The 16,107-nt window shown below is 33.8% G+C and overlaps 1 protein-coding gene across 1 annotated transcript; it reads right to left on the bottom strand.

The window, feature by feature from the left end:
• Window positions 1-3,480: 3,480 nt before the first annotated feature.
• LOC143589473 (proline-rich receptor-like protein kinase PERK8) lies at window positions 3,481-7,972 on the bottom strand. Its single transcript, XM_077070225.1, has 4 exons — window positions 7,612-7,972; window positions 5,990-6,250; window positions 4,597-5,421; window positions 3,481-4,040 (listed from the first exon to the last, which is right to left on the bottom strand). The coding sequence occupies exons 1-4, from the start codon at window positions 7,946-7,948 to the stop codon at window positions 3,565-3,567; spliced, it is 1,899 nt and encodes a 632-aa protein (XP_076926340.1). The 5' UTR covers window positions 7,949-7,972; the 3' UTR covers window positions 3,481-3,564.
• Window positions 7,973-16,107: the final 8,135 nt, after the last annotated feature.

Below are 16,107 nucleotides of genomic sequence, written 5' to 3'. Positions count from 1 at the left end.
GTGTTTTAGCCTAACTTTTATAAAGTTGTGTAGGCCCATGCTCTAACTTATATATTCCCTAAAAAAGCTTGTATTAATTGGACATGCCCATAGATTTGATCCATACAAGTATATAACATGGGTTTTGGTTCAGAAATATTGGATTGGTGGGCCCTATTTGAAGAAAAGGCCCAACTTATGTAGGCATGATAAGTTGATTTGATAGTGTCATGTGTTGGTCAAACTTATACTCACGTAGTCATGTTGCAATTTGCCAATTTGTTTTACATCGAAATAATAAGACCACTAGTTAAAAGGTTTTTATATCTTCAGGCCCATTACTAAACTATTTTTAAGCGCTCTAGTTTAATAAGGCTGAAATAAAAAAAAAAACCATTGGGCCGGCTAGATGGTTCGGGTCAGGACCAGGTATCAAATTCAACCAATTTAATTCATCCATAATAACTAAACCGATTTACATTGTAATATAAAATAGATGGTCACCCTTCTAATGACCGGTTAAAAAAAAGTTAACAACAATATAATTAAAGAGGGAATCAAACCCTGATTTTTAGGGTAACAAGGGAGAGTGTTTACCATCAAACCATGATTTTAGTTTGTGTATGGATTCATTCATAATTTATATGTGAGTTCATTATCATATTTTATATAGGTATTGTATATAAATCTGAAACTCAGTGGGTTCCCGTGAACCCGCACTCGGATACTGGTGAAGTAGTATGGTCATGTAGGCGGACGGGTATTCATTAACTTTTCCTCAAATAACGTAACGTTTTTTTTTTTTAAAGAAAGAATTATTTTTAATTAATTGCTTATTTATTTATTAAACACGTGAAATGAGAGTCTTGATTGGTTGGTAAGAAAAGGATCTACCGTAATTAATCAGAGGTGATATGTTCGGGTCGAATACTTTTGATGCTTCGTATCCGTTAACGCTACACACCGTAATTAAAGATGATAAGTTCGGGTCGATGATGCCATCGGATCCGGATGCGTCTATGTATGCTTCAATTGATGCTGACTCAGCGGCGAAGAACGCCACTGGGTAATTAATTGCTGAGTTTATATATTTGCTGCTGTTGTTGTTGGCTTGTTCATCCATTTTTCAGTTAATTTTGGTTCGTTTCGGTTAATCGAAGTCATCGGTTAATCCATTTTTGATAATCAATTGGTTTTCAGTTGCTTGGTTCTGTTTATTGGGTTAAGTTTTTGCTTTAAAATACATGAAATGGAGGTTTAAAAACTAGAAATGTATGCAAACATGGTTGGTTTGGTTTGGTTTGGTTCATTTCGGTTAGCCGTGGGTACCAAAAAAAATGATAATCGATTTTTAAGTTATTAGGGTAAACCGAAACTGACATCAAAGTTGTCGGTTAATCTATTTCAATTAACTGATCGGTTTTCATTAATTGGCTCGTTTTATTCGGTTAGTTTGTAGGTTTTTGGTTCGGTTGATAACCAAAACCAAACTTGGGTTAAGTTTTTGCTTAAAAAATACATGAAATGGAGGTATATAAACTAGAAATGTACGCAACCGTGGTTGGTTTGGTTCGGTTAATTTTGGTTAACTGTGGGTACAAAAAAATGATTATCGATTTTTCAGTTAATTTTGGTTCATTTTGGTTATTGCTCGCACCCCACTTGTTAATTCATCACTTCAGAGATGTAATTATGGAACATTTTTTTTGCTCAATTGTTGTGATTACTGCTGCACAAGTTGGTTAACCGGTTTTTTGTTGTATCGGTTAGTAACCAAAGCAGCTATAGGTCAATGTGGTCAAGCTGGTTTGATCAATAACCGGTAAGGTTAATAACGGGTTTTTGTAAGTCAATAACCCTGACCTATGAAACCGAAACAGGTTAACTGCTTAATCGGTTAAAATAACGTTTTTTTTAATAAAAAAAGGTCAAAAGAATTTAACCCAACAAATGCCTATTTATACTAGTAGAGGGGTAAAATGGTAAATTAAAACCATTTTAGAACGGTTATATTGTTTTTTTTTCAGATGGATATAACCGGTTAACCAATTTTTAACCACTCTAAAAAACCAGTTGGATGCTCCAGAACTCGAAACCAATTTTTAACGGTCGGGTTGTATCGGTTTGAAACTTGCTTTTTGTCTTATTGGGTAATAACCAGAACTGGTTACAGTTCGTGAAACCGGTTTTTTTGTGCACCACTAGTTGTGATTATTAATATGAAGTAATTTGTTGGTACAGGTTTTGTATAATCAAAGGACCGGAAACAGTTCAGGACTTTGATAAAATGGATAAACAGGAAATTCAGGATAATATCCCGAGTCGGCGGAATAAGATATTTTGCATATGGAGGAGGTGAGCAAGTTAATTGACTCTTCATGTTGGTGGCAGTATTATTTGTATCTTTTTTTGCGATATATATAACCTCTGTTTTGCAGTCTTAAACAAATCTCAAGCAATAAATCTGTGCTTGTTTTAGCTTTTTAATCTTATTTGTATTGTGAAATCTGATCCCAGTTGGAGCTGAAATTGGGAATAGGAGGGACATCATATGCGGATTTTATTTCGAGCATGCATCTTCCAATGCAGCTGAGGTATACATAAGCAAAGTGTGACTTTCTCCTACTTTTACTTTCAATATACAGTGCTTGCTAATTTTATCAGAACACAGTATCTTGTTCTCTTGTTTGTTTTAATTAAGTGAACATTGGATCAGTAGTCATGCATATAACTTATCAGGATGGAAATGAGAAGTATATAACATGATACTAATATGCTAAGCTTCTTTGATGTTCATCAAATTAGTTGGCAATTAGCTTCTCTTTTGGGCTCATTATGGTTTTCTTTTGATGCATAAATTTAGTGATGTTGATCCCGTAGTGGCATCCTTCTTTGGAGGAGCAGTTGGCGTGATCTCAGCCTTGATGGTGGTTGAAATAAACAATGTAAAACAGCAGGAGCACAAAAGATGCAAGTATTGTTTAGGAACAGGTAACAATGTTTTAATGTTGTCATTGAATTTCAAATTTTGTTTTGGTAACCGAGAGAAGTTAGTTGGATATTGTGTACTAGATAGATTCCATAGATTCCATTATCCTGGAATCTATTGTGTACTAGACAAGTTAGTTGGATAACGGGTCAAGACATGAAGAAGAACCAGAATACGGTGGGATAACAAGTCGAAACATGGACACATTTGTTGGATAACGGGTCAAAATCGATAGGTTAACTGGATAACGACTTAACGAGTCAAACATAGACATGTTAGCTAGATTATGGGGCAAAACATGCCATCTTTTGCGTTTGATATTTATTATTTTGAGCTGTGATTTAAACTTTAAAATAAAAGGGTTGATTTAAGTTTAAACATACAAAATTCTCTCAACATTGCATACAACATATGTTAATTATAGAAGCAACAACAGCAATTCAAAACTCATCTTAAATTAAAAACAACAACATTAGTAACCACTACAACATTAAAAGTAACAAGTTAGTAAACCACAACATCTACTTTCCTACAAATACCTTCTAAAATCCATTCAACTAACAAGCAACAAAGCGGTTAAAAAAACGAAAAATCAGTTAGCACAATGGACTACATAGCTCTTGTACAACTTCTTCAATAGATGGCCTCTGGTCAGGGCTTTCATGGGTGCACATCAATGCGACTTTCGCAAACTTTGCAGCTTCTAGCTCACAGAACCTTTCGTGTAAATTCGGGTCAATAAAGTCAATGAACGTGCACGACTCGGCAGCAAACCGGGCTGCGCTAGCAAATTTCCGTTTACCAGAAATTATCTGGAAAACGAGAACTCCAAATGCGTAAATGTCGCTTTTTTGGGTGAACCGGCCCGTGGTGGCGTACTCGGGAGCTAGGTAGCCCATGGCAGCACTGGCTTTAAGTGATGAGAAGACGGTGTCTTTTGTAAGAAGCTGATGCAGGCCCGAGTCAGAGAGTAGTGGTTTGAATCGTTGGTCGAGTTGCACGTTTTTGACTGATATGTTTTGATGAACCAGAGCCGGTTTGTTTACTTTGCTCCCGTGTAAATACTCTATACCTGCACAGGATAACAACTAGTCAGTCTCGTAGTTAACCAAACCCGACTAGTCTGACCCGTTTTGAAATGGATCAAATGGGTAAAAGTCAACCAAACTATTCACAAGATTACCTAATAATTTTAATATTACAACTTTTGTATTCATATTTAAAAAAGAAAAAGTTCAACACATCAACCCAACCAGGCCCGTTTAACCATTTTGAGCAGCCCGTTTTGAAATGGGTCAACTGGGTTTAAAAACTCGGCAGGCCGAATAGTACAAAAGTCACCCAAAGTGCTTACAAATCACAATTAACTATTCACAAGATTAATTTACAATTTTAATAGTAAATTTTTTGTAATCATTATTAAAAATAAAATAAAAATAAAAGGTGACATCAAGTCGGCCAAAACCCGTGTTAATCACTCGTGAACCGCTCGTTTTGCAACCTCTAATGATGAAAACGGAGGTTCGGTTTGACTTTTGAGGTCAAATATGCACTTTATACATGAAAATTCATAGTCAAACGTATTATCAACCAAAATTTATAAATGTTATTAGGAAAAAAGATCTCACCTTTAGCAATACCGTTAATGATGGAAGCCCGAGTCGACCAATCAAGAACATGATCACCATCCTTCATGTCAAGATACCGTAACAAATTCCCATTAGGCACAAAATCATAAATAAGAAAACACTCGCCACGCCCTTTTGAACAACAAAAGCCTCTTAATCTCACTAAATTCTCGTGCCTCAAAGACGTTAAAACATTCAAACCCTTCAAAAACTCGGCTTCTTCAGACTTGCAGCTACTCTTAATAATACTTTTTATAGCCACAACCGTCCCGTCTCTCAGCATTCCTTTATGAATAGCCGAAAACACACTTTTTCCTAACAAATTCCCGGGAGCAAAATATTGTGTCGCGGACTCGATTTCCTCCAAATTAAACCGAAAACTCCTCATGATTTCTTGCGACACCCCACCAAACCGACGACCCTCGGCTAACGGGTCCCACCCGTTTGGATACTCGAGGTTGATTAGAGGCGACCCGTTTTTCCTGCATACTTCCTTTGACTTTAACCGGTCAATGGAATCGTGAGACGGGGCAAACGTGTTTCCGGGCTTACGAACGCGGTTTAGAAAATATGAAACGGCTAAGAAAGCTATGACTGATAGTCCCACTATTGCTACAACTACTCCAACAATAATGGAAGCTTGTGGAGTTTTTGATGACTTTGAGCAATGTGTGTCGCTGCAGTTAAGCTTTAAGTCGGCTGTTTCCGGAAGGTTCTTTGTCGGTAGTTGATCTAAAGAACTGCAAGCTCTCAGGGTTGCAAATTCAACGCCACATAGTCCCAAATTGTTTCCATATTGAAAGCCTTCAGCTAATCTCTTCAAACCTTTTATTTGAAAATAAAAATGCATATTAATTAGATGTGACAAGAAAACTAAAAAAGTTCGTATTTTTGTATTTCAAAAAACACAAATCAATATAGTTAGTTTAGCACCAGTGTCTTTTGTGGTGATTACAAGTTTTATTTCTAGCATATACAAACTTTAGGGATGTTTGGATATCTGTTTTGAAAGTGAAGTCTGAATTAAGGGTGTTCACAGTCTGGTTCGGTCGGTTTTAACAACTATTTTGGGCTGAACCGTTTATATTTTTTAAAGAAAAAAAATACAAACCGAACTGGCCAGGTTCGGTCGTTGGACTGACCGGTTTTCACAGTTTGATGGTTCGGTTTTGACAGTTTAGCAATTTCAAACAAAAAGATTATTTTTCCAAAAGAATAATTTTGTATTAAATTTTATAAGACGATAAATACCGGTCGTGTATATAATATAAAACTAACTTTATATTACGAATAAACGATGGTGTTTAACATCAAAGATTCGATCTTTGCGTTCGAAAAGCAACGAGGAAGCACATAAGCACATAGCCAAGAATAATAATAACCATGACAATACCTATAGGCACATTGCCGGAGAGAGTATTATTTCGCACATCTAAAACTCGAAGCATAGGTGCATCAGCCAGTCTTGTCGGTATTGAACCAAAAAGCCGATTAAAACTCAAATCTAGCCTTTTTAGCATCCCTAAATCACCCAAACTTGCAGGCAATGCACCACTGAGCTGGTTAGATTGCAAAGAAAGAACACTCAGCTTTTTCATGGACCCGAGTTGAGTTGGTATGCTTCCACTTAACTGGTTGTAGCAAAGCTGCAACACTACATAAAACATATACGAATTAGATAATATCCATTATTCCATTAATATTATTATTCAAGATAAAGATTTAAGCAGCCATCATAGTTTCAAATGGTTGTCTGGATAGAGGTCGGACAGCCGTTTTGACAAAAAAATTACAATGTTTAATCGTTTATGGTCAAAACGGTCGTCTGGCTATAGGCCAAGTGGCTGCTTCTGAGTTCTGACCAATAATTTTCAAACCAGGCCAAACAAGGGGTGTGCTTTAAACCGAAAAAACTTCTCCAAAACCAAAAAAACCGAACCAAAACAAAAACCGGCGGTTTGGTTTTATGTTTTTTAGAAACTGAATTATCGTTTTGGTCGTGGTTTTGCATTTAATTAAAACAGAAAAATTCAAACCAAACCCAATTTAAAGATTTTCGCTTTTTAAATCTTGTTATAAATAATTTATGAGAATTTGATAAATATGTAACTCAAATAAATTAAACCAGATGTATACAAATCAATTACTTATTGATTAACAAAGCTAGCAAAATAATTTAGGCTCGAATTTATTATTTTGAGTCTTTTTGTTTTTCGCCCCAAAACTTTCTAAGCTCAAATAACTAAACCGTAGTAACCAAACCTAAACCAAACCAAAAACCAGTAAATAATTTTAAAGTTTGACTTTTTTGTATCTTAATATGTAACTCAAATAAATTAAACCAAATGTATACAAATCAATTAGTTATTAAAATTAACAAAACTAACAAATACTTTAGGCTCAAATTTATTATTTCGGGTCTTTTTTATTTTTTGCCCCAAAATTTTCCAAGCTCAAATAACTAAACCAAAATAACCAAACCCGAACTAAACCAAAACCAAACGGTTTCAAAAATTCAAAAACCAAAGCTTTACTTTTTTTGTTCAATTTTAACCAAAACTGAACCACCAAATACTGTTAAAACGGCCGTTCTGGCCAATAATTTTAAAGTTTGACTTTTTTTTACGTTAATAACTCAAATCAATTAAACCAAATGTAAAGAAATCAATTAGTTACTAATTAACAAAACTAACAAAATAATTTATGCTCAAATTTATTATTTCAGTTCTTTTTTATTTTTCGCCCCAAAATTTTTAAGCTCGAATAACTAAACCGAAATAACCGAGCCCGAACCAAACTGAAAGCAAAACCAAACGATTTCAAAAATTCAAAAACCAAAGTTTCGGTTTTTGGTTCGGTTTTTAACTTTTAACCCAAAACCGACCCAACCTGAACCGTGCACACTTTAAAGCCAAGCGGCCATCAAATATTATTAAAACGGCCGTTCTGGCAAATAATTTTAGAGTTTGACTATTTTTAGTCAAAACACCATATGGGGTTGGTGTATATTATTACCTTGTAAACTCTCCATATTCCCAATCTCAACCGGAACACTCCCAGACAAATTATTCACATTAAGATACAAATCCACAAGACCAGTCAAATTAGCTATCTCTTTCGGTATCCCACCGGTCAACGAGTTGTAATGCAGGTACAACCCGGTCAACCCTGTGAGCAACGACAAAGCAGGTGACAGCTTCCCAGACAGACCTTTGCCTTGTAAAGATATGTTAGCCACCTGGCCATTGTCATTGCACACCACACCATCGAATGAGCCGTCGCATTGGTGGCCAACCACAGTCCATGAGCTCAGGTGTGTGTTGGTGGGGTCTAGGCTGGCTTTGATGGACATTAGTGCTCTTAACTCGGTGTTGGCGGACACTACTGTGGTGGTGAAGACTAACAAGAGAAACGATGAAATGGAAAGAAAGAGAGTCATGTTTTGTTTGATGGAGTGTTTTGAGATTGAAGAGATGTTGGTTAAGGTTAAGGTTTTGGTTTTGGTTTTGTTGGATGTTTCTCTAGAACATGTGTGAATTGAAGTGAAGAGGTTTCTCTTTCTTCCTTGGAGTGTGGTGAAGCACGAGCTACTGGGTTAATTTGGAATTTTGTTTTTGAATGTGTTTTGTTCTCTCTCTCACACACACACACACCTTACACACTTGGAGGATTTAGATTTAGGGGTGTTTTTGGCTAAAACAAACGTGGTCGAGTATTTTTTGAGTGATCGGTGTAAGGTATTGTGTCGAGATGATTTCTTTAACTCCGTTTAATTACTGATAATCGATAGAGTCATACAAACTGCTCACCGCTCGAACTCGCTAGGAAATGGCTCGTAAAATACTCGCTCGATTGTAAACGAGCCGCTCTGCTCGGTTTGGTTTGTAAATGATCCAAGCAACAAGCAAAGGTCTGTTCGATTCGGCTTTGGCTCGAATATTTTTAATTTATTTTATATATAGTTATATATTAACAAATATATAAATATATTGACAACATGCATAAATATAAGTCTACAATTTTTAAATCCATTAAAATTTTTCTAATTCCGTCAATTTTATAGTTTTATTTGTTCGCTTCAATTTTTCAGAATACCATAAGTTTGTTTATTTGTTTATTATATCTCAATTCAAATTTATTTCTCATAAAAATTGTTTGTCTAAAAACTACTAATTTGTTTACAAAATATACTATTTACAACATTTAAACTTGTTTCTTATTGAAAATTTTTAGACTGAAAAAAAATAAATAATGCTCGATATCGTTCGATGTTCGATCGAAAAATGCTTGATTCGATTTTGGCTTGTTTCGTTTTTCGCTCGGTTTGAATTTTAGCTGTTCGGTTCGGTTGTAAACGAGCCAAGCAACGAGCAAGCTTTCACTCGGTTCGGCTCGGCTCGTGAATAGCCCTAGTTAGGTTTGGGTCTGGTTCGGTTTTGATCATATAATCATGGGTCGATTAACCGTCGATTATGGGTCGGATTCAGTTAACTTCGGTTAATTATCTAGTGCATTTTTATTTTCTTTGTTCCAATTAAAGATGGCTCATGTATTATGTTCCAAACTCAATGGCGGACCTAGTATATTACTAGGGGTAGCCTCCGCTACCCTCAACTTTTCGCCGGTATTACAAAGTTTATACATTTTGGTCGGTTTTCGTATTTCGTTACCCATGAAAAAATATATTACGTTACCCCTGTTTGTTTAAAGCCCAACCAAATTTAAGCAAAAACTAATTAAACCATTTGTTTGTTTTTCCTTTGTGCTTAAACGTTTGGTTTAGGTCGGACATCAACATTCAATAAAACAAAGTTTCATTCAGTCGTGGCTTCCACCCCACACTGCCCCAACCCCCCCTGCATGCTGCAACCGAGTAGCCAACGGTCGGTGCTCCTTAAGTCCCTCACTCCTTCGTCCACGGTTTGAATTCTACTCGTTCAATTTAGGTATTCTTTTACTTTTACTTAAAATTGTTTATTTGTTTATATAAATTGTTAATTTGGAATTATTTATGAGCAATTAAATGAAATTTTTTTAGCAGTGAACTTTTAATTTTTGTTGTCTATAGGATTTGAACCCAATGCCACCCCTTCAAACCTAGGTGTTTTAAAGGTTTTGCATTTGGCAATAGAGTATCACCCCATTGGTAGCAATTGAATGTTTGATTATGGTTTGTTGGATATTCGAATAATATAAATTGAAAATTGTAATTGATCAGGGATTTAGGGTTTATGTGTAAATTGTGATTATAGATTTATGGTTTAAATTTTATCCCTTCTAAAATTAGGGAACTTGGAAGATGAAACAACAAAGTCTTATTAGCAATCATTTTAAACGAAAATTACAAGAAAATGATGATATCGGTCCAAATGCAAGTTAAAAAAACAAAAAACTATTGTATGAAATATCGTAAAAAAAATTCGGTTATTGTATGAAATACAGTAAAAAAAATCGTTTACATTGTATGAAATACGATAACGATTTTTTTTTTTTTAACGTTACCCTTGAGATTATGGTCTTTGATCCGCCACTGTCCAAACTTAATGAAGTTTTGAAGCTTAAGTAAGTAGGTTCCAACCTTAGTTATGGTGTTTCAAGTTATGTTACAAAATTAACGAACACATATTAACCGGAATAAAAACTGAATGATCAATTAATTAAATTTTACTTATCATAACCGTCGGTTTTGCTGGGTAATTTTTTTCGGCTAAAGGTTCGATCTCAGGTTATGTTTCAAAATGGTCTTTAAAGCCAGCTGACAAGTGAATAATGAAAGAGAATTAAATGGAGGAAGAGTTTAAATCGTGTCCGTCTGATCAGTCGAGTTTGATCAAGGAGTATATGGTAAGAACCCATCACGGTTGTATAGTAGTCCTACTGTTCAGGTTTGATAACGACTGCTTAGACAGTGATTGGACTGTAAAGAGTGTGAAGAACTTCAAAAAGGGAAGTAAAAGGAAAAGACAAGGAATATTATTATTATTATTATTATTATTATTTTAAACTAGTTTTATATCAATTTGTGAATTTCATTTTTTGTACTGTAGGAAAAATAATAGAAAATTGTGTGGCCATTGTTTTGTTGGTGTTATTATAAATAATTTATTTACTTTTTGAAATATGTGAGTTAGTGTTTATTTTATATTCCTTTATAAAATATTTTTCATAGAAACTGTTTTTAGAGTAATTTAAGATGTTTGTTTTTTTAACGTCTGTATTTGTTTTTTAACGTCTGTAGACTGCTAAAATAATTTACGATGGTGTACAAACTGTGATGGTGGGTGGTGGATGTGGTGGACAGTGATAGCGGTAGTGGACGATGGTGATGGTGAATGATTGGTGGTAGACGATGGTGGTAGGTGGTGAATGGTGGTAGTGATGGACGGTGGTAGATGTTAAATCATGTTTGAATTTATTTTAAGACATGCTTAGGTTGAGATGGATATGTGTGTATTGAGTATATCTGTTAATGTTGTAACGAAAACTTTGAGAATATGTATCCATCTCGACATTAGTGCAATTTTCGTTTGATGTCATCGATTCCCTTTACACGTTCATTTAGTTCAAATTTGGCTTGGTTAATTAATCAAAATTAACAAAAACCGAATCATAAGCAGCTAACCGAAACCAAAATTTGGTTATAGTTATGGTTAAAGAAATCTCATAACCGAAGTTAACGATTACGATTATTATTATGATTAAAGGTAAACCGAATCGACCCACAATTTACACTTCCCTACCAAATACTGGAAATTGATTCATTTCAAAAAGAAAACAGGAAGTAAAGAACAAAATAAAATCATTTTTTTTTCTTACGCCAATTAATTATTATACTGCTCCTTGTCCCAAAGAAATTGCATTAATTCATTTGGTGTCCCACAAACATTTATGATATTTTCAAAATTTAAAATTTACTCATACATAACTGAAAATTTCACTATTCTGTTTATTTGGTGGTAAATTGAGAGCTTATGATAGTGAAGTATGTTGGGTTAAATGTAGGCATTAATGTATGTCTCGTGATTTTCTTTTAATTGTGAGGTACCACAATCTCATGATGGAAAGTGTTCCTTAGTCCTTCCTTTAGTCCTACAGTAGTTATAAGATTTGCATTGCCACATGTGAGTACGGGACGGCAATGGTCGGGTATATTACGAGTATTGGTAAGCCTGGTATCATACTTGATTATAAAATCGTACGAATTTTCAAGTCTCATACCCTTCAAGTACTCGTTACACATGGCCAGTTAGTTTTGTAGGTATACTTGTTTGCGGGCTTATTGGAAATTTGGGATGCTCGTTACGAGAAACTTAATCTTAAGCCCACATCAGAACACTAGATTGAAATGTTAAAATACTTACATATTATTTTTACAAATTTTACTTTCATTGCATACTTCTTTTTTGAATAATAGTAAATTTTATTAAGAACAAACAAACGACTAGTAAAAAGCTAGAAAACATTACACAGGAAAGTTTGCACTATGAAAATTACACCAATCCTTATACTCGATGGAAATTTTGTCCTAATTTTAATAAATCTGCATTTGACTTAATTCATTTGGTGACTTTTGAAAGGGCTAACATTTTGTTGTTAAAAAATGATCTTGTTGTTACGAGTTCTCCAAAAAAAACCATAATATGGTAAAAAGGAAATGCCATGTTTGCAGCTATGTTTTTTGTTTTTTCTTAATTTTTAATGGGTTTTGTAGTCGTCAATAGGTCTTCCACCTTGTTACCCGATAAAGGAGGAAACTTACACCAGCCACAATGTTATTGCATACATTATATATGCTTACTATTTAAATTTATTGCCGGGACACACCATGAATGAGTTTGGAACTGAAGAACTCACTATATGTTCGCTAAGGCTGCTCGTTGTGGAGCCGTTTATCAATCTCCATAGGCAAAGTTAGCAACCAAAAAAGGCGCAAAGCCACACCACCACCTAGATATTGCCAGCGCCATCCATTTTTAACCTTCCTGCGCCATTCCTATGGCAGCACCATCTCTTTTTGGTGAGTGAGGTCCACTTCAAACTCACCAATTATGTGGAAAAACACACACACATATATTTACTTATTATTACCTTTTCTTTTATTTTAATCATTAGTTAACCAAGTTAACCCACAACGCTTAAATTAGCGGGTGGCAAGTTATTGTCCCGGTGACATGACGAAATAAATAACTTTTGCTAGTTATTCTACAACACACAACCTAACAGCTGGATTTTATTTCCTTCCTCGATTTAAATTTGTATCAAGACCGGTCGCAAAATGTTTCTAATTTCCACTTTATCTAATCTACAATAAACGGTCGTATAAATCACCACCACATTTATGCCGAATGAGAATCTGTTATATTCGTAAGATCCAATCCGAATTTATTCTGTTCGTATAAAATCCATATCTACTGCCGAAAAAGCCTAAAAAAGGTGCATCCCTCAATTTTTATTTAGAATTCAAACAAATTTCATAAATTAAAAATATCAGTGGTGGTGTCAGAACCCTTCTGACAGTCCTACTGCCATCATATTGTTGACCTAAGTACACCAGCTTATATGCTGTGGCAATATACACCCTTGTTCTTTCTTAACTTTCCATATATGCCCCATAAGCTTTACACATGTTATGTATATACACACAAAGTATACAATAATAGTCTTAAAACCTCCATTGTTTATAAACTAAACAATCTTTAACCCTGTTTAAACTAAACTAGGCCTGTAAATTAACTGAACGCTAGGTGAAGTATTTATGAACCGTTCGACGGAAAGTTTGTTTATGTTCGTTTGTTTAATAAACGAACGAACATGAATAAAAAAATTGTGTTCATTTAGTTAAATGAACAAACATGAACACATGTTTCATCCGTTCATTTATATTCATGAATGTCCGTTTATTTATGGTCATTTATGTCTGTTTATTTATGTTCGTTTACATATTAATATAGAATAATTAAATTAAATATTATCTTGAAGAACCATCCACTTAATGGTTTTATATTTATTCATTTATGTTATTTAAGTGTGTTCATTTATGTTTTTTTTTCTGTTTATTTACATTTATTCATATATGTTTGTTTATATTTGTTCAGTTATGTGTCTATGTTCGTGAACCGTTCGTTAACAATTTATACAGACGAACATACCTTGTTCGTGCTTTTTCAATTCGTTTACGGACCTAAACCAAACAATTCAAAACTCAAGATAAATCTCATTTATCTCTTTGTTCTTCTATCGGTTTAGCAATCCTTCTTCAATTCACCAAACATTTTAATCTGCTTTATGGCCCATTTTGATTCTCTATCTTCTTCTAACCCACTTTGCTCGAACCTTTAAACCGAAACCATCCCAAAACCTGATACCGGGATGTAGGCGAGAGTACCACATACAAGTTGATGAAAGTTCATGCATCAAATTTTGCCTTTACTTGCTATAATATAACCTTGTCGTTTTTGTTCTAGGTGACATTTTTTTTATGCACCACCGAATTCAACATAATGAAAATAATAAAAAAAAATAAAATAAAACTTAATAGTTTTGATATATTAAGGGCGTAAACATGTTAAAAGAATTGAAAGTTTAGACAAAAAAAAAATTTAACAAAAAACCAAAGTACATTTAGTCAAACCTATTTATAAAATGTACATATTGACATATAATCAACTTTCACTTTACCCATTAATATTTTCAATATTTTCTAAAACGATAACTTTCTTGTGTTTATTATGCTACCGTACTTTTCAAATTGAATAGTATTATTGTTTTATTCTGATCAGACTGTGCTGTTTTAACTGGGAGTTTGGCTTTAGCGTTCCCTCGGGAAACTAAATCGCCGGCTGTCACTTACAGTCGTTATGCCGCCATAAGAGCATAACTCACTGTCGTAACACACGGTAAGACGAAAACTCAAGTGGGCTCATGATTCGAACTAACAACCTCACAAGTATTAACTCATATTTTGCATTGCCATAATCTACCAAAAGTAACGTTAGTGGGAATTGAAGTTAGGTCTTATCAGAAGAACTCACACATCCCTACCACGGCCATCTTTTCATTACACTTTTGTTTTGTTATTTTGCTAAACAAATATTATAATTTGATCAAGCTTTTCTTTTTGTTTAATAAACTGGACCTAATATCGAAATAAAAAAAACCGTCTACAGTCGAGGAATTGGAGATACCGAAAGGCATACGATGCCAAATGCTTAGAAAAAGCAACTCATTTGCATGCCACACCACACATGCCACCTTCCAAACTCTCTTTTCTCCCAACCCCAAACAAAAACCTATATTCTTCTCAAGATTCAAAACAAAACTAAATTTAAAAAACAACTTTTGGTGATAAAAATAAGTTTAAAAAATCAAGTTTATTGAAAATATAAATAAATAATGAGGTAATTTCGTATATACTCTTACAAATATTGAAAATATCATATACATCCATGCAAAACTAAAAAAATCATATATGCCCTTACAAAGTTATTATTTCTTAATATATCATATATGTCCAATTCATTTTAAAAATTAAAAAATGACCGTATTAATATAGTTGATTAGATGCAATAAAATGTTTACAATGTAGACCATTCGATGCGATAAACCTTGGAATGATTTGTAATTTTGAAGAAAGTGACGAGAGACAATTTGGTTGTCGTTAAAGGTGAGAAACATCGATTAAAATTAAAATAATAACATAAGGTATACACACATTATGTAATGAAAAGGGTAGAATGGTCTATTTGTTAAAAAATGCGCATATATGAACGTTAAATTTTTTGATAAATAATGGTAATATGGTCATTTATTAAATTATTATTAATGAATAAGGGTATGATACTCTAATTGTTTTATAAGGATATATATGATATTTTTAGCTTTGTTTGGGTATACAATATTTATAATGTTTACAAGGTTATATATGAAATCAATCCATAAATAATATATTTCCGCCCATGGCATGTTTTCGCTAGCTTCATGCCCATACCCATCACACCTCAATAACGCCCCATACGTTTTAGATATGGCTGGAAATCGTGTCTTAGCGTGCTTAATAGGTTAGAAACAACACAATTAATACAAGTATCAAACATGTAAACGACATTGCTTTGGTGGTTTGGGCGTTATAGTTACATGTTTTATGTATCAAGAATAAATGATGAACCCTAACCTTTAATTATTTTTAAAAAGTATAAAATTGTATAGCGTTTTTTCTTTTTGGTTAAACAGGTTTTATCGTGTATTAAACATGTAACTAATTGTCAGCTCTAGCTTTGACGCAGGGGCGTCTTTTTACGATGTGAAGTGGCTGTTAACAGTACATGCCCTAAATAGGAATCCACCTATTCTAATAAAGTAAAATAAATGTGGACACTTGTCATGTTTTGGTTAATTCTCATAATTTTTTTCCATCCAAAACTAATATACCCTAATATATGTAATAAATCAATAATGATTCACTTTTCTTTTACACTATATTTATATAATATCTATATATTTTTATAAGTATAA

Source organism: Bidens hawaiensis, unplaced genomic scaffold (genome assembly GCF_021521415.1).
Source record: "Bidens hawaiensis isolate Kalapana, Puna unplaced genomic scaffold, B.hawaiensis_p1.1 tig00037575_1, whole genome shotgun sequence".
Taxonomy (NCBI): Eukaryota; Viridiplantae; Streptophyta; class Magnoliopsida; order Asterales; family Asteraceae; genus Bidens; species Bidens hawaiensis.
The sequence above is the reverse complement of the archived record's forward strand: the minus strand, read 5'-3'. Positions and strand labels throughout refer to the sequence as shown.

Bases quoted from the DNA above. Each gene is read 5' to 3' on its own strand.
- LOC143589473 (XM_077070225.1), bottom strand. From the start codon at position 7,948: ATGTCCATCAAAGCCAGCCTAGACCCCACCAACACACACCTGAGCTCA. The intron at 6,251-7,611 runs GTAATAATATAC...TGTTTTATGTAG, and splicing joins GAATATGGAGAGTTTACAAG to TGTTGCAGCTTTGCTACAAC. The intron at 4,041-4,596 runs GTGAGATCTTTT...TATCCTGTGCAG, and splicing joins CATTAACGGTATTGCTAAAG to GTATAGAGTATTTACACGGG.